This window comes from Sturnira hondurensis, unplaced genomic scaffold, assembly GCF_014824575.4.
Source record: "Sturnira hondurensis isolate 20B ecotype Veracruz unplaced genomic scaffold, ASM1482457v3 Scaffold0008380, whole genome shotgun sequence".
Classification (NCBI taxonomy): domain Eukaryota; kingdom Metazoa; phylum Chordata; class Mammalia; order Chiroptera; family Phyllostomidae; genus Sturnira; species Sturnira hondurensis.
In genome coordinates this window covers 2,228,739-2,254,660 of record NW_028081011.1, presented here as the reverse complement: position 1 = coordinate 2,254,660, position 25,922 = coordinate 2,228,739, and the positions used below count along the sequence as shown (strand labels likewise).

The 25,922-nt window shown below is 47.8% G+C and overlaps 1 protein-coding gene across 3 annotated transcripts in view; it reads right to left on the bottom strand.

The window, feature by feature from the left end:
• Positions 1-25,126, bottom strand: part of DTX2 (deltex E3 ubiquitin ligase 2) — a 37,236-nt gene extending 12,110 nt beyond the window's left edge. For 2 of the 3 annotated variants that reach the window (XM_037054810.1, XM_037054812.1), the window contains exons 1-5: positions 24,982-25,126; positions 23,672-23,836; positions 12,827-13,182; positions 9,945-10,578; positions 499-599 (exon numbers count right to left, since the gene is read on the bottom strand). In XM_037054810.1, coding sequence (XP_036910705.1) covers positions 499-599; positions 9,945-10,578; positions 12,827-13,094 — 1,003 coding nt within the window. In that variant the 5' untranslated portion in view covers positions 13,095-13,182; positions 23,672-23,836; positions 24,982-25,126. Of the gene's footprint in view, positions 1-498; positions 600-9,944; positions 10,579-12,826; positions 13,183-23,671; positions 23,837-24,782; positions 24,885-24,981 lie in introns of those variants that run through there. The other variant, XM_037054811.1, reaches the window with a different exon arrangement.
• Positions 25,127-25,922: the final 796 nt, after the last annotated feature.

Sequence of the window (25,922 nt, the reverse complement as noted above, 5' to 3'; positions counted from 1 at the left end):
CTCTCTGTAACATTTTATATTTCTCATAAGTTAAAAAATAACTTTCAGTGCCTCCCTAACACCTGTAAAAAGAATTTAAAAAACAGTTCCAAGATGTATGATTAACAGAAGATCTAGCCGGACACAGAATGTCACTCCAGCCAAAATACTTCTGAACTTTCCCACAGGGAAAGTTCTTTAGGGAAATGCCTCATGCATTTCAGGACAGAAAAGTGACTCTTGAACCACAATTCAAGGTGATGTGAAAATTTAAAAGATGAGGAAAGGTCCACACCAGGGCATCCACCCCCTCATAGAGAAAGGAGAGGTACCCCAGGCTCACTCACCAGGGTTACACCACCAATAACAAAAGGCACTGTCCCCCAAAGGAGCCCCTTTAGGTTTCCATGAGAATACAAAGGGTAACAAGACCCTTATTCCACAGTGTCCTCCCACTGCCCCCAAGTCCTGACACACACAGTCCTTCTGGACCCCAGAGCCCAACAGCAGCGTGCCTACCTGCAAGGGCTTGCTGGACCCTGCTGGGCTTCATCATCTGCACCGGCACAGTGGCGGGGATGCTCCCGGGGCTGCTCACAGGACCGCTGGGGAAGGAGGCACTGGGGGAGGAGAGAGGGCAAAGCTGTGTGCAGAGCCAGTTTAGCAGAAATGAAAGCCTGAGAAACACCGGGTGAGGGACACGTGGCACTGCTGAGGGCCCATCACAGTTTCTCTTTCCACAGCTGCTTCTGGGTGAGGGGTCTGCGTTTTTTCTTTTTTATCCTCACCTAAGAACATGCTTACCAATTTTGGGGAGAGGGAGTGAGAGAAACATCAGTGTAAGAAAGACTGATTGGTTATTTCACGTGCCCCAACCAGGGACTGAACCTGCAACCTAGGCATGTGCCCTGACCAGGGATAGAACTTATGACCTTTTGGTTTATGGGACAACACTCCAACCCACTTAGCCACGCCAGCCAGGGTGGCTTTTTCTTTCTTTTTTAAAAAAAGTTCCTAATAGAGTACCTGGAAAAAAGATCAAAGAAATCTGAATTTCACCGCGCTCAGACCCAAACTAACCTACAGCATCTGAATATCCAAACTTTAAGATGTGAAACCCAGAGCCATTGCTTCCACCGCAAAAATAAAATGACAAGAATCAAACTCCACTTTCATTTAGAATGGAAAAGCAGATAAAGTGCTTCTCAGATAAGGTCAAATTCAAGGAGTTCACCATCACCAAGCCCTTATTATATGAAATGTTAAAGGGACTTATCTAAGAAAAAGAAGATGAAAAATATGAACAGTGAAAGGACAGCAAACTCACAGTTATTAACAACCACACCTAAAACAAAAGCAAACTAAGAGGACAGCGAGATCAGGAGCGGAACCACAGAAATGGAGATCACATGGAGGGTTACAACAGGGGAGTAGGAGGAGGAGAAGGGGGGAGAAGGTGCAGAGAATAAGTAGCATAGACAGTAGGTAGAAAATAGATAGGGGAGAGGGCAAGAATAGTAGGGGAAATACAGAATCTAAAGAACTTGTTGCACATGGACATAAACTAAAGGGGGAGAATGGTGGGAGAGGGGTGTGCAGGGTGGAGGGGAATGAAGGGGGGGATTAAGACAACTGTAATGGCATAATCAATAAAATTAAAAAAAAAAGAATCAAATTCCAGGCCAGGTGTTGGACAGGACGGAATAGCAGGCAGGGGCTGCTGGCATATAAGGTCTTATCTCTTTACAAAGAAGCTTTACCTGTCAAAATAAGTTTTCCTCGGAAATCCAGAGACTCTGAAGGTAAAGAATTTTGAGCTGGCTAGCTTCATCAAAATGAGAGCTCTTGCCCTGACCAGTGCAGCTCAGTTGGTTGGGCATCCCACCACAAAGCAAAGGGTTGCAGGTTTGATTCCCAGCCAGGGCACATGCCTGGGTTGCAGCCCCAGTCCCTGGTTGGGGCGCATGTGGAATGTAACCGATCAATGTTTCTCTCCCTCTCTTTCTCCCTCCCTTGCCCTCTCTCTAAAAAAATTAAATCTTAAAAAGAAACAAAAAAAGAGAGAGCTCTATGGTAGCTGTAAAAGAAAAATCCAGCAGAAGCCACTCTAACGAGAGGTCAAGACCGACACAGCCAGTAATATAAGCAAAGCTCTGAGAAGGACACAGCATTTTTGTGGTTCCTGCCAAGATTGCATAACCGCAGTCCAAATCATGAGAAAACATCTGACAAACCCAAACTAAGGGGCATTGGACAAAGTAACTACAAAAGTGTCCGGGTTATAGAAGACGAAGAAAGACCAAGGGACAGTCACGGATGACAGGAGAAAGGCAACTGACAACTGGGCACAAAGTGGGATCCCATGGGACCCTGGGGCAGAATCAGAACAGTGGGTGAACCACCGGTTTACTAAGTAGTGCTGCAACAACGGTAATTCTCTGGTTCTGGAAACAGTACTGCGGTTGTGAAAATGCTAACGTGAGAAGTAAGGAAGATGTCGAAACTCTCTGTACTACATAACTTTTCTGTAAATCTAAAATTGTTCAAAAAAAAGGGATTTTTTAAAAAAAATGAGGGCTGGCTTCTTACAGTCACCATGTTCAAGTTGCTCATTTGGCTTTAAGCCATTATATTTCTAAATGTTAACAGACCACACCATTATGGTTGGGCGTGATCCCACATTGGAAAATAATCGGTGTGCATGGCCCAAGATACCTGCCAATACCCCCCAGCCTGGTTCCTGTGTCCTCCTGTTCATCCCCGCACATGTTAAAAATGATGAAATAAGAAAAGTTATGGAGCCCTTCCATTCACACTGGCGCTCCCCAAGGACAGGGCCTGGGCATACTTGTCTCTTTCCCACTGGGCCGGGCCAGGGACCAGGAACTGGGAAGGCGCTCAGGAAACAATGGACAGCCCCAGCTTATAGTGCTGCTCTTCCAGCTGCGAGCAAACCGACAACCTGTCTGGTTACTGCGAATGCTTCCACCAGCTGCCCTAGATCCTTCCCTACCTCCAGCCACGGGTCACAGATCCTGCCAGCAGAAACTACAAGGAGCTGGCGGGTTCTGATCCAAACCAGAAAACCCTCACACTCACCTGGTGCTGAAGCTGCCAGGACCTCACGCAAGGTCTGCAGCACAGCAGGTGCTCTGGTATGTCTGAGTGAATTGAGTGAATAAAGAAATTTTTTCATCCTTACTCAAGGACATGCTTACTGATTTTAGAGAGGAGAAAGTGGGGAGGGGAAGGTGGGGAGAGAAAGAGGGAGAGAAATACCAATCAGGCACCTTCTGTACACACTGATCCAGGAAACAAACCTGCAATTTAGGCATGTGCCCAGACTGGGAATTGAACCCACGACCCTTTGGTCTATAGGACGATGCTCCAACCAACTGAGCCACATTGGCCAGGGCATAAAGAGGTTGTTTTGTTCTCATTTCTGGATTGTTCTCCCCAAAAGAATAACCTGTGCAGCCTGCTACTGAAATAGCAGACTCTTGCCCTCCTTCTCTACTCCCAACCCCAAGAGAACTGGGGACCTGGGCCCAGAGTGCTCTGATAATACAATAGGAGGAATGTGTGTTCAGGACACCCAGGCTAGGGCTTTTTTAATCGTCATCCAAGGATGCTGTTTGATTTTCAGAGAGAAAGAAAGGAGGCAGCTGGTGGGGGGAGAGAAAAACATAGGTCAGTTGCCACCTGTAACACCCTGGCCAGGGCTTGAACCTGCAGCCTAGGTATGTGCCAACTGGGAAGTGAACTGGAAACCTTTTGGTTTGTAAGTGCCATTCCAATCAACTGAGCCAGGCAGCCAGGGCATCTGGGCTAAGGTTTTGGCCCATTAAGTTATGATCAATTTAGAACAAGCTCCACCCTCACTCTCCTCTACCGCACTTTCTGAGCCTTTCTCCATTAAAAAAAAAAAAACTGCCATGGCTGGTGTGGCTCAGTGGATTGAGTGCCAGCCTATGAACCAAAAAGTTACCAGTCAGGGCGCATGCCTGGGTTACAAGCAAGGTCCCCAGTATGGGGCATGTGAGAGGCAACCACACATTGCTGTTTCTCTCCCTCTCTTTCTCCTTCCTTTCCCCTCTCTAAAAATAACGAAAATCTTTTTTAAAAAACTGATTGATTTTAGAGAGAGGGCAGGGAGGGGGAGAGAGAGAAAGGGAGAGAGGGAGAAGGAGGGGGACAGGAAGAGAGAGATATGGAAACACTGATTTATTGTCCCACTTATTTAAGCATTCATTGGTTATTTCTTACAGATGTCCTTACTAGGGATCGAACCCACAACTCTGAGATATCGGGACAATGCTCTTAACCAACTGAACTACCTGGCTAGGTCTTCCTCTTCCATTTTATTTTTAAAAAGGAAGGTACATAGTCTCTCACAGTCTCTGCAGTTCTCAGGTCCTGTAAGTGATGGAATTTGAGAAGACACAGCCCTTCCAGGCATCTCTCATCTCCCAAGCCAACTCTCCAGGGAGCATTGAGATTCAGCCCTCAGACACAAAGCTGGAAAGCCAAAGCCTGGCTCTACAACTGCACGAAATTAGTGGCTACTCAGTGGGCTGGGCACAGCTGGCCCAGAAGTGCTCCAGGAAGTGGGGTCTTCACCAAAGAGGCACAAATCTGAGGGACGAGGCCTAATTTTAGGTTCCACCCCCAAGAACTGCAGCAGAAAACAGACATGCAATGAGACTTCCAGTGGGCGGCTCACCTGGAACTGGGAACAGGAACCAGGAACCATGACTAATTGAACCAGACTTCAATTTCTCTATCTGTAAGGTGAGAATAATGCCAAAAGGCCCCCAAGACAGTTGCGAGGCTTGATCTGCACCCCAACACAAATGTCCATTGTTTCCCAGGTCTCAGAGGAGCAAAGTAGGCACTGAAAGGCTGCCAGGCAACATTCTGCAGGGCCCTCACTAAACCCTGAAACCCACAGCAATTACAGAGCAAAAAGAAACTTCAAAAGCTCAACCCCTTCATTTTAAGAAGGGAAAAGAGAGCCCTGGAAAGGGAACAGAGGTGGCCCAGAGGCCTGCAGTGAGTCAGGAGGAAGGCTCCACCCAGAACCCAGGACTCCAAATCACACAAGCCTACAGAGTCTGGCCGACAGCAGGGTGCCCTTTAGAGCGGGGTCCCAAGCTTCCAGACCTGGTAGGAACCAGGCCATACAGCAGGAGCTGAGCTTGAGTATGATGCAAGTGAATTATCCTGAAACCATCCCCCACCGCCTCGGTCCGTGGAAAAAATGTCTTCCATGAAACTGGTCCCTGTGGCCATAAAGGTTGGGGACCACTGCTTTAGGGGAAGGAAGAATAGCAGTGAGAACAGAGCAGATGAAAGCACACTGGAAAAGCCATCTTCTAGGGCCATTTAGTGCAGTGACAGGGCGTGCCAAAGCTTAGCTGCACTACAGCTGTGACAGACTGCTGGTCATAATCACCACCCCAAGTCATTAAAACTCTCCACAAACCAGCACACCCTTATTAAAGAAGACAAGGGTGTGTATGACATGCTCTGGAAGGTTTTCCATCCAACATCATTTAAACACAAGTTTTGATGCTTAAAGGGATAAACTTCAGCTACCAGGAAATGTACTTAAATCCAGCAGCACAGCAACAAATGATGCACCTTCTCAGTGGATCACTGATCACTCAGAAAGCCTCCCAGGGCACAGGGAAATCGGTTAGCCAAGGTTTTACCCAGATTGAGCAAGAAGCAATTTGAAACCACGGGTTCCCCCAATTTTTATTTCACTCACACGTTCTTTCCAGTGGCTACCAGTAAACATAGCTGATGCCCAGGATTCCCCCGGCCATGGCGCTGCCTGCCCTGTTGCCTTGTCCTCTCCTCTGCACACATGGCAACTTTCACCTAATGCTGTTGACATTCATTTGGCTTCAAGAACTGTACATACCACAGCTCCTAGGGAGGGCAAATTGCCAAGTGTTTTCAATCCTCCCATCCCTGTTTGGTTAAGATGTCAGCTATCGATCAAGGCCCCTCTGGCCCTACAACTCCCATCAGAGGAGGGTTAACTGGAGAGGGCCCCACTACAAATAAGATACAAGTAAACCTAGTTTTTCAAAGCAGGGACAGGCCCATGCAAGTACAGAATGCCCCTCCCAGCTGCCAAAAGCTGTAGGAGGTAAAGATGAACAACCACCTGAGGAGGCAGAACCCTTTGAGGCTGTTTCAACTAACAGAGCCAGCTGGCCTGGTTCCCTCCTGGCTTACAATGCAGGGCAGGCAGCAACATGCATGGCCCAGCAGCAAAGGTAAGACCATCTGGCCCACCCACTTTCCCTTCAGTAACTTGCCTGGCCTGTACCAGTTGGGCCTGCATCAACAGTCTCTTGGGCCCTCGGGCTAGGGAGGGTAAACCAATGGAAACCCTGTACTAGGAGAAAGCAATCAAGCCTATTAAATCGCCTGGCTCAACCTCAGAATCCCATCTCTAGAAAAATCTAGATTACAGAAATTTGCTTCAAAATAATTAGTAAGACCTTGAGAAGCCCCAGGAGGCTAAGCAAAGCCAACTTAGTAGAGGCTCTCGCCCCTACTGATAATCATTCTGGGATAGTAGATGCAGCACTATTTTCTCTAGAAGAGACTGACCCACACATTGGAGGGGCCTCAGAAGGGCATCGGGGGAGTCTGGCCAACACAGAGCCCTGCTCGCTCACGTCTGTGTGAAAGTCCACAGAGAAGGCCCAGTGAAACCTCCCTATACTCCCAATTTCCAGGAAAAGTCTCAGACCCACATGCCCCAACTCTCGGAAGAAGAAAATGCCAGGAAGATGCCTTGACCCACCCGGGACCCATTCCTCTCCTGTTTGTCTGACTCCTCCACACTCATCCTGCTGGACACCTTCTGCTTTCCCTTCCTTCTGCCTTTAAGAAAGCTTCAAGAATTCCATGTGTCCCACATGGCCCACTCTGGGGCCTGGATTTAATCTCAGCTCTGCCACTTGCTGGCTGTGCTCTCAACCTCACCACCCTCAATGTGCTCACCTGTAGGACGAGGACACCACCCACCATGTGGCCATTATGAGGGTTAATGAAATCACTCCCGGAGCCTGCTCAATGGGGCTGGCTGTCAAGTGCACCTACTGAATGGCAGTTGTCACTGTGTCTTCTAGAAGTTGGTAGGGTCCTCTGAAACCTAGCTTGAAAAAATGGGGGACTTCTGCCAAGATGGAGGTGGAGGTGGGAACACTGTGCCTTCTCCCACAACCAAGTGTCAGGCAGAGCAGGGTCGGGCAGGAAAGACCCCCCACCCAGGCATGCAGGCAGCCAGAGTAGTGGTGGGTGGCAGCGTGGACCCAGTGAGGGTGTGGGGCAGGCTGGCCGTGGTCACACATTCACGCGCAGATAAACCAGCAGAGGAGTGAGCAGCGAGACGGACCACGCAGGACCCAGTGGACGAACCCACTGAGTGCGCAAAGCAGCAGGCTGACCTCGGTCACACATTCCCGTGCAAGGAGACGGACGCGCAGCCCGGGTGGCGGGAGGCAGCAGAGGGGCCCAACATTGCTTTCCTTTGACCCCGCCCCCACGTACAACGTCAAAACACAGCAACTGGGTTGCCCCGCCCTCGTGAACACCTAGGACTCTACTCCTCATACATAACAGGCATAATCAGTCCAAAACATGGCTCAAGAAGAACTCAAAGCCCCAGAGCCGATAACTCTAAGTGAAAAAGAAATAGCCAACCTCTCAGATGCACAGTTCAAAACACTGGTGATCAGGATGCTCACAGAACTGGCTGATTATAGTCACAAATTAGAGGAACATATGAAGGCTAAACTAATTGAAATGAAGGGAAATGCACAGGGAACCAATAACGATGGAAAAAGGAAACTGGGACTCAGAATCAATGGAGTGGACCAGAAGGAAGAACAAAACATCCAACCAGAAAAGAATGAAGAAACAAGAATTCAAAAAATGAGAAGAGGCTTAGGAACCTCCAGGACAACTTTAAACATTCCAACATCCAAATTATAGGGGTACCAGAAGGGGAAAAGAAACAGCCACGAGTGGAAAACTTATTTGAATAATAAAGGAGAACTTCCCCAGTCTGGCAAAGGAAATAGACTTCCAGGAAATCCAGGAAGCTCAGAGTCCCAAAGAAGTTGGACCCAAGAAGAAACACACCAAGGCACATCATAATTACATTAGCCAAGATTAAAATGAAGGAGAGGATCCTAGAAGCAGCAAGAGATAAGGGGACAGTCACCTACAAAGGACTTCCCATCAGACTGTCAGGGGATTTCTCAAGAGACCTTACAGGCAAGAAGGGGCTGGAAAGAAGTATTCCAAGTCATGAAATCCGAAGACCTACAGCCAAGATTGCTTTATCCAGCAAAGTTTTCATTTAGAATGGAAGGGCAGGTAAAGTGCTTCTCAGATAAGGTCAGGTTCAAGGAGTTCATCATCACCAAGCCCTTATTATATGAAATGTTAAAGGGACTTATCTAAGAAAAAGAAGATGAAAAATATGAACAGTGAAAGGACAGCAAACTCACAGTTATCAACAACCACACCTAAAACAAAAGGAAACCAAGAAAACAGCTAGATCAGGAGCAGAACCATAGTAATGGAGATCACATGGAGGGTTACAACAGGGGAGTGGGAGGAGGAGAAGGGGAGAGAAGGTACAGAAAATAGCATAGATGGTAGGTAGAAAATAGATAGGGGGGAGGGCGAGAATAGTGGGGGAAATATAGAATCTAAAGAATTTGAGACACGTGGTTATAAACTACGGGGGGGAATGGTGGGGGAGGAGGTATGCAGGGTGGAGGGGAATGAAGGGGGGAATAGAACAACTGTGATGGTATAATCAATAAAATATATTTTTAAAAAAAGAAAAAATGCTAGAGGAGTGGTGGGGGCGGGGGGAATGAAGACAACTGTACTTGAACAACAATAAAAAAATGTGAAGAAAAGAAAAAGAAAAAAACACTAGAGGTAGCCCAAGAAACTGCCACGGTCTGGACCACACTAGGTAGCTTCGGCCCTCATTGTGGTCAAGTGGACAGGGATGGGGCTGGCTGCCTGGCCTACATCAACGCAAATCAGTAAGATGCCCACTCCCTGGGACACAGGGCAGCCATGGGCCCACAGGTCCAGTCACCACCTGCCTAGGTCACCGCCCCCTTGGAGATCAACTCCTATCCCAACTACCACTCTGAATTCTCAAAACATTCTCCAGACCCAGCACTTTCAGTAATGATCACTGCAGGCTCTGGTCGGTGACCGGTGTCTGAGCACCCCGGGAACACAGCCCAACCGTCCATTCCAGGAGCTTTTCTCACTTCAAAGTGCCAGCTCGTCTGGATGAGGCCTATTTCATCATCCTTCTCAAGGTACAGAGAGCTCCAACAGACACGGGGCTGGAATTCATCAGCATAGGAGCGGCCTATGTCACCTGCTGCCCCTCCTCACCCTCCCCTCCTCAACATGTTGCTCTCTCCCTAACCCATGTTTAAGCATCAAAGCTGAGCTCACAAACTTCCCTCGGACAAGACTGTGGGCTTAGGGAGGAGACTGAGCCTTCCATGTCTGTGTCCTCAGTGCCCAGCACAAGAGTCAGTGAAATGTTCTCGAGCCCACGTGCCAGCTACATGGTATACAGGGACACCCAACAGGGGTCAGCTGCTCTACACAGCTTAGATCTCCTGAGGGAATGGAGAGATTACAGGTTCCAACCTGTGTGGCAACTACCAGCACTCAAGTCCTAGAGGTCAGGCTCTGTGCACTGCAAGGCTGTGGACGGCTGTGACACCACGTAGCGCACACACACAGGAGACAACATAGCAGAAACAATGAAGAAAGCAGGTGCCAGGTCTGCAGGTTTTGGGGTGAGTCCTCCCAACTAAGTAAAAGCAAAAACCTAAGCTGGCTGACAGGGTACACAGGTAGACAAAGTGATTCTCAATAAAACAAGATACCTGGCTCCACTGGCAGTGGATGATCCTGGGGGATGGTGCTGAGGTCCCAGGTGGGAGAGGCTGGAGCAGTAAAGCAGCTGGTTCCCCAAGGAGGCTGGCAAACCACCCCAGGGGTTGGTGGTGTTCAGCCTGGGTGCAGACCTAGCTCCAGAGAGTGAGGGCTTACTGTATGGGGCAAAGGCCTGGTGGGTGCCCAAAACAGCAGTCCTCTGGGGAGGTTGGGGGACGGGGTATGCAGGAAGGCTGGTCATGGAGTGGCGGTAGCGACCTGACACAGGGCCAGTTCCGCCGCCACTGAGGCACTGATGGCAAGAGCAGGCGACTCCCATGTGGCCCGGGGGAGCAATGATGGAGGTCACTGGGTAAGGGGGCCCTGCTTGACGCCGCACGCTGCGGCAGAAGCTTGAAGTCTTGTTGGTTTGTGTGTGGGTGGCATAGTTGACGACGTAGTTGTACCCCAGAGGCGCCAAGTCCACGAGCTGGTTGCCCCTGGTCACCTGCTGCTCTAGATAGTCACAGATGCTGGCTTCATAGGCCATCCAGACGCCATCATCGTTCATCCATTCCCAGACAATGCCTCGGCCCAGGGCTGAGTGTTGGGCAAACAGGTGTCTCCGCACAGCTCTCATGGTGCCTGTTTTATAAGGAGTAATTACATATAGATGGTTAATATGCTAGTATCCCCAAAACAAAAAGAGTTTAAAAATTATTTTGTCTATAACCAAAATAAACAAATATAATTACACTGTACATAGGGTCATGGTACCATTTGGCTGGCATTGGTGGTTCTTTCCAAATTTTGGGTAAAGGATGGACAGTTCTCTTTAGGTAAACAATCTGCAGCCCAAAGGGATCAGGAGGGGGTCCATCCTCCTGGGCAGGAGTGGGGGATGCTAGAAGCTCAGGTCAAAGAATTGCTGAGACTCAGACTCAACGAGGCTTTAAAAGATATTTCTCTTTTTTTTTAAGATTTTATTTATTTATCATTAAAGGGGAAGGGAAGGAGAGAGGGAGAGAAATATCAATGTGTGGTTGCCTCTGGTGTGTCCCCTGCCGGGAACTGGCCTGCAACCCAGGCATGTGCCCTGACTGAGAATCGAACCGCGATCCTGTGGTTCACAGGCCCGCGCTCAATCCACTGAGCTACACCAGCCAGGGCTAAAAGATATTTCTAATGATGAAACTTACGTAGCCTCACTTAAAAAATCGAAAATAAAAAAGTCTAAAGAAAATTAAATCATCCATAATCCAAATACCAAGAGGAAAGCACACGATTTATATTGCAATGCATTTTTTCCCATGCAGTCTTCTAGGCACATACATTCAAGGTAGCTGACAATCCTACTGAGAAATGTCCTTGCTATTTTCATGTATTATATCCCATACCAGGAGCATATATCTTTAAAACTCTGTAAAACTCATTAATGGTCACATAATTCTCTTTCATGGATGTACCATTCCCTTTCTCACATAGCAAAAAAATGGGTAACACCCTGCGCTTAGCTTACATTCTTAATAAAATCAAACCTGAAGATTAAAGAGAAAAAGAAACAAATAAATTTAGGCCACGCTTCCAACAGCACTTGCCAAAAGATGGTCACCACAATTACTTTCCTCCTGGTCTCCCCATGGCAGTAGCCCTGGCCTCCCCCACCCCAGCCAGGGGGCTGCTCCTAACCCCAAATCAAATCACGTCACTCCTCGGCCCAAATCGCTCCATGGTTCCCTCTTTGAGAATAAAAGTAGTCCCTTTGAGAGACTGCAAAGCACTGCAAAACTTGCCCCTCCCTCCTGACTTTCCTTCAGGTCTGTCTCCCTCCTTTGCCAGTGTCACTGAAGCTCAAACTGCAAATCAACGTTTCCCAACACTACACTTCCACGCCCTGGTTAACACTTATGTTAATATAACACACGACTTATGCACCATCTAGTTTGCTATCTTTCTCAGTCTCCTGCAAACGTTATGAAGCAGGGACTTTTGTCTACATCCAACTGATTAGAACCCTGATCACTTGCCTGAGAATGCTGCTACGGGGGCCAGAGCAGGGCTTCTCAGTCTTGAAACAAGTGACATTCTGGGCCAATAATTTCTTGTCGTGGGGCTGGCCCTGTGCACTGTAGGACATTTAGCAGTATCCCCGACTTCTACCTACAAGCTGCCAGTAGTCCCCAACACACAGTCATGACAATCAAAACTATCTCCAGACATCATCAAATGTCCTGGGGGACAAAATCACCCCTAGTTGAGAATCACTGGAGTACAGGGACAGGGCAAGCTCTGGGAGGAAGTCAGTGATCAAAACACACAATAAAACCAAACATGAGTGCACAGGAGAATGAAGCAACTTGCCCAGGTCACACAGCTATGGAGCATTGGAGCCAGAACTCATCACCAGGCTGTCTGAACTACCACGGCACGCCACCTGCCAGTGAGAGCCTCAAATCTCTGTAGGTGGAGGCAGGCATTTTTGGTTTGGAAAACAAGGGGGAAAGGGGCGGAAGGGCCTTTGCACTATGTTCCCAAGGCACCCTCTACTACCAAGAGGTACAGCAGGGACTCAAATTAAGGTCGTTTCATTAATATGTTGATGAGATGCCATAAGAACTTACCTCTTGTTTATATCAGTTAGCCTGTAGTAAAACCGGTTTTGTTATACATCATTTCACTTAGTCACAGAACCTATCGACGACAGGGAGTGAAGGCTTACTGCACATCTCACATTGTGTGATACCTGCTATCATTCAAAGCACCCACCTCCCAATGGCATGCACTTCAGGGACCGGACTATGCTCTGGGAGTCAATTCTGTAGCTGCAACGCCTAGCATGGCGCCCAGCCCAAAGCAGGTCCTTGAACACACACCAGAAGCAGATGTGTCTTACCTGTGTCCTGGCGGAACTGGGTCCAGTTGGGGAGGTCAATGATGTAAGGGGCCAGTGAGGGGTCGGCTTGGCCTAAGGGGATGCTGTGGGCCAGGCTCCCCAGCCCAAAGCGCTGGCCCTTCTGCTGAACAAACTGCTGCTCAATGAAGTTGCAGACAATGGCACTGTAGGGGTGCCAGGTGGCCAGCCCATCCTGCCATTCCCACACAGCCACTGCCATAGGGCTGGTGTACACCCGAGTTAGGGAAGAGCTTGGGGCCATGGCCATCTTCCCCAGGATTCCCTCTGCTTTCCCAAAAGGCTCAGACCACTCTGGGATGGCGTCTCCAGTTCATCGCCCAGTGTTTCCAGCAGACCTGTAAACAGGACAAATAAGCAATTACCAATGCACACAGTGGCCCTACCACAGTCATCCTCAGTGCAGGGGAAAAACTGTGCTTTGCCAGTCACCTTTCCCCCTAATACCTTAAGGCATCTTGAATCAAGCACCTGATCCTATCTCTTTGCTCAGGCAGCCAGGAAGAATTCAGAGACAGTCAAGCAGCCTACCTACCTCCACAAACATTCAGGAAGATACAGTGAAGTGATTTTATGTGCTGATTATCAGGCTAGTGTCTGTCTTTTTTCCAGTAAGTTCCCTCTGACCCACTACTAAATGTATCCTTTCTCACTATGTGTATTTTCATGAGTCACCCCAAGTCCCTTACTGACTGAGGCCATGATGACCCCTTACACTTCTGTGAGGACTCCACAGTTTCCAAAGCAGGTTTGTTTGTGTTTTCCATGCTACAGACGGGAAACAGCTGTGTCTCAAAAAGGACCGAGGCTCAAGGACAGCCAGGGGCTCAATGGCAGAGTTGGGACTCATAGCACAGGTCCTACCTCCGCCTGAGTCTCCCGGCTGCCCCAGGAAACATCATTATCCGTGAAGGATGCCCTTGATAAACATTAACATCTCCTGGCTGCTGAAGCCTGGCCCCTCTGCACTTCACTCTCTGTTCCTGGGCCTCACTGACCAGCGGTCAGGTCTAGTGACTTTATACCCATCTTCTAAGACATTCTTCTCCCAGTCACTCTAGCCATCTTCTTCCCTTGTATACTCTATTCATCTTCAGGCCCAGCCTGTTACTTAGGGAGCTTTCCCGGTCACCCAGCACATGAGCTTCTTCAGAGCACCGCCCAGAACTCTATGTTCATAAACATGTACAGGTATGACAATGTTCTGTGTCTTTCTACCCGTCCCTCCCGCGACCAGCAGCAACCCAGCAAGTTTGCTCTGTCCACAGCCAAATCACCAGCCCCAGCACAGGCTTTGTCACATAGTGTCACAGACACGTTAGTTCAAACACAGCTGAATGGAAGGGGGACAATGACCCTCAGTACCCGCAACTATTTGAAAGAGAAAAGGAGCCTGTGCATGTACTGCTATATCACAGCAGCCCCCAGGGCACCAGCTCCCACAGCGTGAGAGGGGCAAGACAAACGTCTAGTGGCAAACGCCAAATGTACTCATCTCATTTAAGCCTAACAGACTAACAGGTGCTCTTTTTTCCACTTCATGGTCAAGAAACCAGAGCTCAAAGAAGTCAAAAGTCTTGTTATTGGAGGTCACATTTATACTGCTAAGTGTCAGCACAGAGAGCAAACCCAGCCCAATCTGGCTCTGATGCCCATTTCCGTAGAGAAGAAAGATCAGCCTAAACTCCACCATGGGCTCCACTCACAGGCCCAACTCAGAGAGAGGGACAGAGGGAGAGAGGAACCCGCATCACAAGTCCTGTTACAACATGCTCACACAGGCCTGGTGCCAACAGGTTCCCCGTCATACCATCTACTCTGATTCCCATACAAACCCCTGAAGTACAGACACTGAAGTTTATCCCCATTTTGCAGATAAGGAAACTGAGGCCTGGGCAGTTGCAATGACTTCCTTACACGGCTAATAATACAGCTGGGACCCTGGGCTTTCACCACTGTCCCTAAGACTGCACTACACCACCAAAGTTTCAAAAAGAAGGCCAAGGCCACTGCCCCGCAAGGGAGGTAGATCTGGAGCAGCATGCAAAAAGAAACAGGTATGGGCTCTGGCACTGACACACCGCTGGTTTACTCTACTAATGGTATCATTCTGCCAAAGATACCTAAACTCTCCAAGCTTGCTTTCTTTCCCTCTCATTTGGAAATGAAGATATTAACATCTATTCTCAAGCACAGATGTGTATAGAGCACCCAGCAAAGAAATAGGAACAGAGTAGTTATCAGCAAATCTTGGCCTCCCTCCCTTTCCCTTCTCTCAACTCCAGAACCTCCCACCCCTCAAGTCTGGGTAAGGAGTGGCAGCCTACGGCAGCACTGAGCCACACGGCATGAGCACACAGGCAATGAGTCAGGCCTGCAACAACTGAGTACACCTGTGGGTGCCAGGGCCGCCACTGAGCTGCCAACTGCTCCAACAGAAGCACAGATTGCGCCTGGAGGATGGGACCTGGGATGCCCTTGGGCGGACGGGCAGGCTAGCTTATTAGCTCAGTGCCTGCAATTAGAAGTCTCTGGAACCACATCCAGGTACAAACCACAGGACCGATCTCAGGGTCAATTACTCCTGAGCCTGGACTTTCCTCCTGGCAACTCCTGATAGGCATCATTCAACTCTCAGGCAGCACACGCCTCCTGTACATCAGCACACATAGTGTGTCCACACATCCCCAGATCAACCAACTCAGAGAACTCTGCCAAACAGCCTGAGAAACTCAAATAAAGCTTTTCATGAAAGTGTTTGGTCTCCATAGACTGCAGGCCCACCATGGCCCGGACCCTGTCTGGAGGGCCTGGAGACCCAGAGATAAGGCTGTCATGGCACACAGCCCCTCTGTGCCCGGTGCTGTCCCCACTTATATCAAGACCCCCACCTTATGTCTAGTCAAATGAAATTCTAGCGAGTGCCAGACGTTCAGAGCCAGTTCGCACCTCCAAGCCACGGATCCCACTGATGCATGTATCTAGACTCCTGCCCTCTCTCCAGAGAAGCCCCCAAGAAAACATGCCCATCTTTCCAAGACTCAACCACAGCACCCTCCTCCTGAGCGCTCTGACCTCCACCCTCACGAGCTCCTTCACTGCGCATTCCGCTTATCCTCAGTTTCAGTGTCTACCTCCCACTGGCACAGGAACTCCCTGTGGGCAGAGCCAGGGCTGACCCAAAGCTGGGGGGCAGCTCTTCAATGCCCAGTATCCCAGAGGGTCTCATGCACCAGAGGACAAAAGAAAGGAGAACCTTCTGCTCCAGAGGCCAAGCATTTGAGGCCCAGCCCAGACACGCCCACTGGCGTTCCACTGGAACACAGCAACTGCGTGCATATAGCAGCCCTGTCAATGCACCCATTCTCTACCGACTCAGCTACTGGGAGCTGCGGTTCAAAAGCCTAATTTGTTTTAGCTCCTAATGACAGACCTATTTAGTGTTATGAATTATGAAAATTATTATTATAATTAGCCATGGGAAAAAGCTTCAATGTGGAAGCAAAAACACCTTAAAATAATGGAACTCTTCTTTTAAATATTTTACTTATTTATTTTTAGAGAGAGGGGAAGGAAGGGAGAAAAACAGGGAGAGAATCACCAATCAGCTGCCTCCTGCACATGCCCCAATGGGGGACTGAGCCCACAACCCAGGCATGTACCCTGACCGGGAATCAAACCAACGACCTTTTGCTTTGTGGGATGATGCCCAACCAAGTGAGCCACACCAGTCAGGACTTAAAACAATGGAATTCTTAAAGAAATTATGGCATATTCTAATGATGGACTACAAGTCCTGACAAATGTTTACAAAAAGATTATAGACCTATGATGATGCCCACGACAAATCAAAAATATAGGCTATGTGAGTGCACATGCTATGCTCTCAGGCAGGTGGGTGTGCCATTTATTGAGCACCTTCTATGTGGCACACACAGTGCATGGTGCTTTTGGCATCCAGTTCTCTCAATCCTCTACCATCTTTGAAAGTAGAAGTTATTCCCATTTTACACATGAGGAAACCGAGGCCAAAAGAAATTAAGAATTTACCTAAGGTCAGGTGGCTAGTCTGTGACTTCATAAAACCTATGTTCTTTCTACCTTATATAAAATAATTTAAAATTTTTATTTATTTATTTATATTTAGAGGGGGAGGGAAGGAGAGCGGGAGAGAAATATCAATGTGTGGTTGCCTCTTGTGTGTCCCCTGCTGGGAACTGGCCTGCAACTTAGGCATGTGCCTTGACTAGGAATTGAACCTTGATCCTCTGGTTTGCAGGCCCATGTTCAATCTACTGAGCTACACCAGCCAGGGCTATAAAGTAATTTTTAAAAGCCCAGAAGGACCAATGTGAAATGTTAATTAACAGTGATGGAATTACATAATTTTTTTTACCTGTACCTACACTTGTACATGTCCTACAGTGGCCATATTACTTTTTATGATAAAACAAAAAATTTTCTTTTAATATCAACAACTTTGACCAAAAACCAACCAAACAAACACAAATACCCATCCTGTTTTCCTTGTATTCTCTCACAGAATTTAGCTGTGAGTCCCTGTCTACACCACTGCGCCTCTGAGGTGCAGAGGAACCCTGGCCATTCTACCACAGAGGTGTTTTCACTGCAAGAAAAACACTGCATGTGTCCAAAAACCTTCCTATTCCCAGAGGATTTAGAAAAGCTTTAGAACAAGACGTGAGATGGCACAAGAATGTGAAAATCATCCTGCCTGTGGGCCTGCGGGTGGGTGAACCACATACATGGATCCCACCACAGCTGTGGCCTCTGGGAAAATGGCCCTGGGCACCGTTTTACACTCAGAGTGAGTGACTGTCAACTTCCCAACATGTGAGAGAGGGCCCCATTTGATTCTTCCAAAGTCCACCAAAATACGTAACGGCTTGGCCCAAGCCTGAACTTGGCAGCTCACCCGTTAGCCCACACTACTGCCAGTGTCTGTCCTGCCTCTGCTGTCCCGAGGGGAGATGAAGACAGCAGTCAGACCCTTCCTCTCAGGTCATACACACTGAGCTCTACTCGCGGTCTCCCATGTGCTCAGCAACCTTGGGACAGTCACCTTCCCTTCTCCAAGCTCTACTTACTACTCAGGTGGTCGAATGGTTTTTCCAGCAGAACCCTTCCCCAACTGTGATTGTGTGTGACTCTTTTTGACACTGAGGTGGACTCCATTCCCACTTCCCAGGAGTCCCAGGAAGCTCTTCTGCAGAGCAGAAGAGTTCTGAGGAACACGGATTGGAAACCAGTGACACCAGGAGACTTCAAGTCCTACTTTCTAAGCTGCCTCACTTTCAGGCTCTTTTCAAGACGCCTGGCCTGAAACTCCACACCCTGTCAGTTGACATGGTGGGCATGACCTGTAACTACAGCATGACCTTCAAAGACTTCTTGTAGTACTGCCCACCACCCGAGCACAGTCAGGAAGCCTTCCCACCCAGGAAGGTCGAATCCTACATGAAAACACATCAAAGAAATGTTCTACTCTAGTAGAAATGTGGCTTGTAATACAAATTCAAAACAATGGAATATTATCTTTTGCCTAGTAAAGTAGTAAAAATAACTTAATTTCAAAACTCATTGCTGGCAATATTATACTGAGACTTCATAATGCTGGAAGGATAAAACTCTTCCAGAAAACAGCTGAGTAATATATGTATCAAGAGGTTTAAAAATGTTCACTTGCTTTGACCCAATAATTAAGAATCTACCTAGGGCCCTGGCCAGGTAGCTCAGTTGGTTAGAGTGTTGTCCCAATATACCAAGGTTGTGGGTTTGATTCCTGGTCAGGGCACATACAAGAATCAACCAATGAATACATAAATAAGTGGACAACAAATAAATGTTTTTCTTCTTTCTTTCTCCACCCTGCCCTTTCTCTCTCTCAAATCAACCTTAAAATCCTATTTAAGAAGATTTAGAGAAACTTTGATATAAAGATATTTATCATAACATTATTTTAACTAGGTAAAAGGGAATCATAAAAAAACTCAATAAAAATGTACCAAAATGTTAACAATAGCTGTCTTTGAGTAGAGAAATTACAAGAGACCTTCTGTTCAACTTTACTTATATATCTGAACTTTTCACATTTTCTGAAGTGAGAAAGTATAACGTCTATTATCAGAAACAAATTTCTTTAGGCACTTCTGCCAAGATGGAGGCGTAGGTGGAAACACTGTGCCTTCTCCCACAACCAAGTTTGAATACAACAAAGGTTTAGTAAACAATGACGCAGCCAAAGAACATAAAATTGAACTATACGAAAGTCCAACAACAATGAACCGTTCAACAGTGACCGGTAAGAGGGGCGGAGACAGCAGCAGAGCAGGGTTGGGCAGGAAAGATCCCCCAACCCAGGTGCTCAGGCAACCGGGGTAGCAGTGTGGACCCAGTGAGGGTGTGGGGCAGGCTGACCGTGGTCACGCATTCACGTGCAGATAGACCAGCAGAGGAGTGAGCAGTGGGACAGACGCGTGGCCCAGGTGGCGGGAGGCGGCAGAGGGGCCCGCCATTGCTTTCCTTTGACCCCACCCCCATGTACAGCGTCAAAACACAGCAACTGGGTTGCCCCGCCCTCGTGAACACCTTGGGCTCCGCTCCTCATACATAACAGGCACAATCAGTCCAAAATATGGCTCAAGAACTCAAAGCCCCAGAGCCGATAACTCTAAGTGACCAAGAAATAGCCAACCTCTCAGATGCACAGTTCAAAACACTGGTGATCAGGATGCTCACAGAACTGGTTGATTATAGTCACAAATTAGAGGAACATATGAAGGCTAAACTAATTGAAATGAAGGGAAATGCACAGGGAACCAATAACGATGGAAAAAGGAAACTGGGACTCAGAATCAATGGAGTGGACCAGAAGGAAGAACAAAACATCCAACCAGAAAAGAATGAAGAAACAAGAAATTTCAAAAAAGAAACAAAAACATTTCAAAAAATGAGAAGAGGCTTAGGAACCTCCAGGACATCTTTAAACATTCCAACATCCAAATTATAGGGGTACCAGAAGGGGAAAAGAAACTGCCAGGAGTGGAAAACTTATTTCAACAAATAATAAAGGAGAACTTCCCCAGTCTGGCAAAGGAAATAGACTTTCAGGAAATCCAGGAAGCTCAGAGAGTCCCAAAGAAGTTGGACCCAAGAAGGAACACACCAAGGCACATCATAATTACATTAGCCAAGACCAAAATGAAGGAGAGGATCCTAGAAGCAGCAAGAGATAAGGGGACAGTCACCTACAAAGGACTTCCCATCAGACTGTCAGCAGATTTCTCAAGAGACCTTCCAGGCAAGAAGGGGCTGGAAAGAAGTATTCCAAGTCATGAAATCCAAAGACCTACAGCCAAGATTGCTTTATCCAGCAAAGTTTTCATTTAGAATGGAAGGACAGATAAAGTGTTTCTCAGATAAGATCAAATTCAAGGAGTTCATCATCACCAAGCCCTTATTATATGAAATGTTAAAGGGACTTATATAAGAAAAAGAAGATGAACAATATGAACAGTGAAAGGACAGCAAACTCACAGTTATTAACAACCACGCCTAAAACAAAAGCAAACCAAGAGGATAGCTAGATGGGGAGTGGAACCATAGAAATGAAGAACACATGGAGGGTTAGAAACAGGGGGGTGGGAGGGGGAGAAGGGGGGAGAAGGCACAGAAAATAGCATAGATGGTAGGTAGAAAATAAATAGGGGGGAGGGCGAGAATAGTGGGGGAAATATAGAATCTAAAGAACTTGAGACACGTGGTTATAAACTAAGGGGGGGAGAATGGTGGGGGAGGGAGTGTGCGAGTGGAGGGGAATGAAGGGGGGAATAGAACAACTGTAATGGTATAATCAATAAAATATATTTAAAAAAATAAAATAAAGTTTAATTATTATTCAAAAAAATGGCTGCTACTAACCCAGTGGGTTGTCACTAATAACAGGCCTTGCCAAAGTACCAGGGTAACCTCCTTGCCAAGAGACATCCCCCATCCCTGAGTCCCAAGAAAATGCATAAAACTGACCATTCAGGTGCCTAAATTATCACAATAGGAGAACACTGCAAGATGGGGCTACTGTACTAAAAAGAGATGATTCAAACCAGTGCCACCCAGAACTTACTACTTTTCTGAGACATAAGGACACCAACAAACACACGACTTGTTCCCTGCATACTGGGCTGCTGGAAGGGAAGTGACTGCTCCTCTTCTGGCGGGTGCCTGCCCTGAGCCCTCCAGGGACAGGTCTCTTGACCCCTATGGGGAACCTCTACCAGCACCAAGAGCCTGCTGCTGCTTCTCTGCCAGGAGCAACTGGACCACCTGCAGTAGTAACAACAGTGGCTACCAACAAAGGGCTTACTATGCACCAGGCACTGGGCTGACTATAAGTGTTCTCATTCAATCCTCACAATCCTGGGGGGTACGTATTACCTCTATTTTATAAATGTGAGGCAAAAGAAGATAAGCAACTTGACCAAGAATACACGGATGTAAGTAAACCCAAATCTATTTCCACAGTCCACCAACACAGAAGAGAAATTGAAGCTGGACAAATCAGCCTGCCAGGTGTGTTTTTCTTGGCCTCCACAGTTTTCCATTAAAAAAAAAATTAAGTTGATGTTTAAAAATTGAAATATTCACCATTTTTTTAAAACCCAGATTTTCAACTTCTTGAAAACCAGAAAATTTGGCCACATTTTCAGACCTGACCTAGATTCAATATTTGTCCAGTAACAACTAGCTAGAACACACCCTCCAGGTTACTGCAGTTACCATGGCTCCCCATGGCAGGAGCTGGCCACCTTTTATTTATTGATTTGAGAGAGAGACAGAGAGACATCGACTGGCTGTTCCGCTTACTTATGCATTCATTAATGGGTTCTCGCACGTCCCCTGACCAGAGATTAAACCTGCAACCCTAGTGTATTGGGACCACAGTCTAAGCTTCTATTTTGAGTGGTTGGAATACAGAAGCTTACTACATTCATTAAAAATAACTTAGTAAATAAATATAGGCAAGCCTGAGGTAAAAAATAAAACAAACACATAAAACAGACCATTTAACTTATCTTTGTACTCCAGGTGCCAAGCACAAGCCCTGGCATACAGTCCCTGAAGGTGTGTGTAGGGTGAATCAGGGACTTTTCTCCCTGGCCCACAGTCCCCTTCCTGTTGACACCTTATATACCTTCGATGTGTCTGAAGCTAAATTCACCATTCTTCTCCCTAATTCTGCTTTTCCTCTTGGATTCCCTGGCTCCACTGTGACCCAGTTAGGAGAAAACCTGGGAGTCTTGCCCCGCCTCCACTGCCCCACGGGTGCCACGGCTCACTCTCTTCTTCCCCTCCCTCCCTCCCTTCTCAGTGCTCTCAGCCAGCATGTGCTTGGGACCTTTATGCCTCTCACCTTGATAACTATTCTCTCCCAATGGCTTCCCCCACTGTCTCTCGGTCTAGTCCACCTCAGAGATAGGTGTAAGACTGAGCTTCCTGCAGTATAGTTCTGATCCTGCTTCTTCCACACTTCCACCAGATTTATGGAATAAAATTCAAGTTCCTTGGATTCACACTGAAGCGCATCACAATCTGGTCCCTCCCTATCAATAGTATTTGCCAGTGTGCTTCCCTTCAATACCCTTTTTCATCTATACCTCCCTCTCCCCAGCCCCTCCCAAAGAATTTAAGTGATGATCTGCTACCACATATACCTCTAGGCCTCAGCTCTACACAGAATCCCATTCACCTGGCCACCCAGCCTCACCTGACCCATACTTTCAAGGCTCCATTTAAATAGCACCCCCACAATGCCCCGGTGTGCCCAATTGAGAGAAAACACCCTTTTATCAACTTCCATGGCATTCTGTCTGTCCTTTCCAGTTCTTGACATCCATCAATGAGCTGAGGGTAAAATCTCGCATTCACCTCCCCCTTACCAGAAGCTGGCTTGGTGAAAGGAAACAGTCACAAAGAGAATAATCCAATAAAATCCAATCCATACTTTCCAGCCAGTGTACAAATTTTAAATGCCCCCCCCTTCTGCTCCCCAGTGCCTTGACAGGGTCCACAAAACCCTCCGCACTCGGCCCTCTGCCCACCTTTTTAGCATCTTCTACCCCTCACCCATCCCTTGTCCAGCCACTGAGCTACTTTGAAGGCCCAGACATGCAGGCAGCTTCACGACTTTGCATTTGCCAATTCCTCTGCCAGGCTACTGCCCCCACTTTCTAAGTCCCACTGCTTCACAACTCACTTAAGCTGTCAGCTTCCAGAAGCTTTCTTGACCTTCTCACCTTCCCTCCTACCCCTTCCTGGCAGGGGGAGGCTCTGCCCTGTGAGTCCCTGTTCCTCAACACATATCACACTGACAACACCTTGTCACTGTCTACTGTTTGTCTGTCTTTTCTATCAAACAACCAAATTCCAAAAAGACAGGTCTTGTTACTCCTCACTGTATCCCAGCCCTGAGCATGGGGCTTCACACAAAAGAGGCACCCAGTAAAGGTTCACGTAGCAAAAAAAATAAAAATTTCCAGTTAAATGCAGAAATCATGACTTACGTCCTATATCCTATAAAGCATGTCTTACAGTGCAAACCATGTAGAAGCACCCTCTGAGACTGGTTAAACGGGAGAAGCCACTGGCAAGAGGCCATGTGAATTTATTTGAGAGAGCTGGTAATCAACAGCCTACTTCCAGGGCTCATTTTCATCCCGGAGACCTCAAATTCTACCCTCCCCAGCCCCCACCAACTCTATTGAAAACCAGATTTCGAAGGCAGAGATGTAGAGTCCCCATGGCTCTCACCTTTTCTCTCTGGAGAGCTGGCGCAAACTGTCCCTTCTTGATGGAGACACCAGATCCTTAAGAGGAATGACTTGTTCGAGTTCCCATCTTGATATAAAATGCAGACAACACAAACCAGGCAAATCTGAAAGGCTTGCTGACTCAGCGACACGAATTCCAAGGCACCTTTGCCAGTAAGGAAGAAGATGATCAAGTTTTAAATTGAGAAACAGCAGTTAGTGAAAATGAACGTGCAGATGTTGGGCCCGTGTGCTGTGAGCAAGGACTGGAAACCACCTGATTTATTTTCCAACACCCTAGGCAGAGCAGACGGTACAGGAGTCTTGGTACAGGAGTCTTCCTCTACCCACTCAAATAATCAAGGGGATTGTAAAAAAAACAAAAACAAAAAAACCCCTGAACCCTTCCCTTTCATACAAAAGCCCAAAAGGACTTCATAAACCAATCTGCAGTGTAGGCAGCCAGGAAATCAACACACCAGAAAGAGTAAACGTTTGGCCAAAATCACACAGCAATGAACATGGGGCCTAGTTGTATTTACTCTGATGGTTTAAGTAAAAGCCTAATTTTGGCCTCCAGGAAATCCGCCTTCTAAAACTGGAGATGAGCTGGGATGGTAAGCAGAAACATTTTGAGTTTGTTAAAGGTCCACACTATTTCCACTCCTACTCGCACTTAGGGAAGTGGAGCCAGTAGCGAGCTCGCTAATAAAGGCGGGATGAAAGGTAGCTCCAGAAAAACTCTCCTCAGTCCTCTTCAGCATACATCACACGTCCCGAAAAAGTAACGCAGGGTCCTTGGAAACAGGAGCTTCCGGAAGGCGGACCCCACTTGGGACAGAGAACCAGAGTTAGGAGGCGAAGTCCCCTAAATTACAGAACCCGCTCCAATGAGTCATTCCGCTGGAGGCAGAGTCCAGCAGAACCCGCACCCTAACGGGCAGCCCGGGGGCAATATCATCACCGTCTCCTCCCAATCCTGTGGTGAGGGGTCCGCCCACCGACCCAAATTCCCAGGGTCTGCGCCCTCCACCTGCTAGCGCTTTGGCTTCCACCCCGGCGTTCACTCTCCCACTCAGCACCCAGTCTAAGTTCCCAGCGCCAACTCTCACCTCCGAGACCTCCAGTCTTGAGACCAGTCCTCCCAATGCCCCTCCGGACTTCATTCCCGGACTCCTCTCCAGCCCGGCCCAGCCCACCCCTCCTTCACTTCCACACCCGCCCCCTTCCGGTCCCAGCTCAGCTTAGTCTCTGCCGCTCCCTAGGACCCAACACTGGCGACCAGCAGGTGGCCTGACGTTCCCTTCTCACCAAGCTAAAGAGGGCGAGGGGTCAGGATGAGGGCACCGCCGCCCTCGGGCTGCAGCTCTGGCTCGGCCTGGGCACGACTTCGGCCGCGTTTCGGACTCTGAAGGGAAGACAGCCAGAGTGAAACTCCGCGTCGCAGCTTCCTTGCGCTCCCTCACGCATGCCCGGGACGCGGGGCCTTCTGGGAAATGTAGTTTATAGCGGGGAGGGGTTGGGGGAGGGGGGAAAGGGGCCTGGGGAACCTGTTCAGGTGTATCTACTGTTCCTCCTCAGCCTCTTCGCTCGTTGATCACTCATAGAGTTACTCCTTCATTAATTTACTGATTACTTTACATAGTTTTAAATTTTATTTGTTGATTTTTTTAGAAAAAGAGGGAGAGAGAAACATCGATTTGTTATTCATGCATTCATTGGTTGTTTCTCATGTGTGCTCTGACCAGGCATTGAACCCACAGCCTTGGGGACTACACTAACGAGTGAAGATGGGGACGACCCTCTAATGAGCTGAGCTACCCGGCCAGAACTATTTTACAGTTTTAGGATTTTATTTATTTGTTTTTTAGAGAGATGGGGAGGGAGGGAGAAAGAGAGGGAGAGAATCATGGATTGGTTGCCTCTTATTCGCTCCCAGCCAGAGACCTGGCCTGCAACCCAGGCATGTGCCCTGACTGGGAATTGAATGAGCAACCCTTTGGTTCTCAGGCCAGTGCTCAATCCACTGAGCCACCCTAGCCAGGGCCATAGTTTTGTTTTTTCTGTTTTGTTTTGTTTTTTTTTTTTTATATAGTTTTTATTGGTGCTACATGTTTCCAGGCCCTATGCTGGGTACTGGGGATTAACAAGTCAATTGGAAACTTGGTCTTTCTCCTGGAAGAACTTCTTATCCATTGGGGATACAGACACTAAAACACACAATTTCAATATAGTGGGATAAATGTTATGAA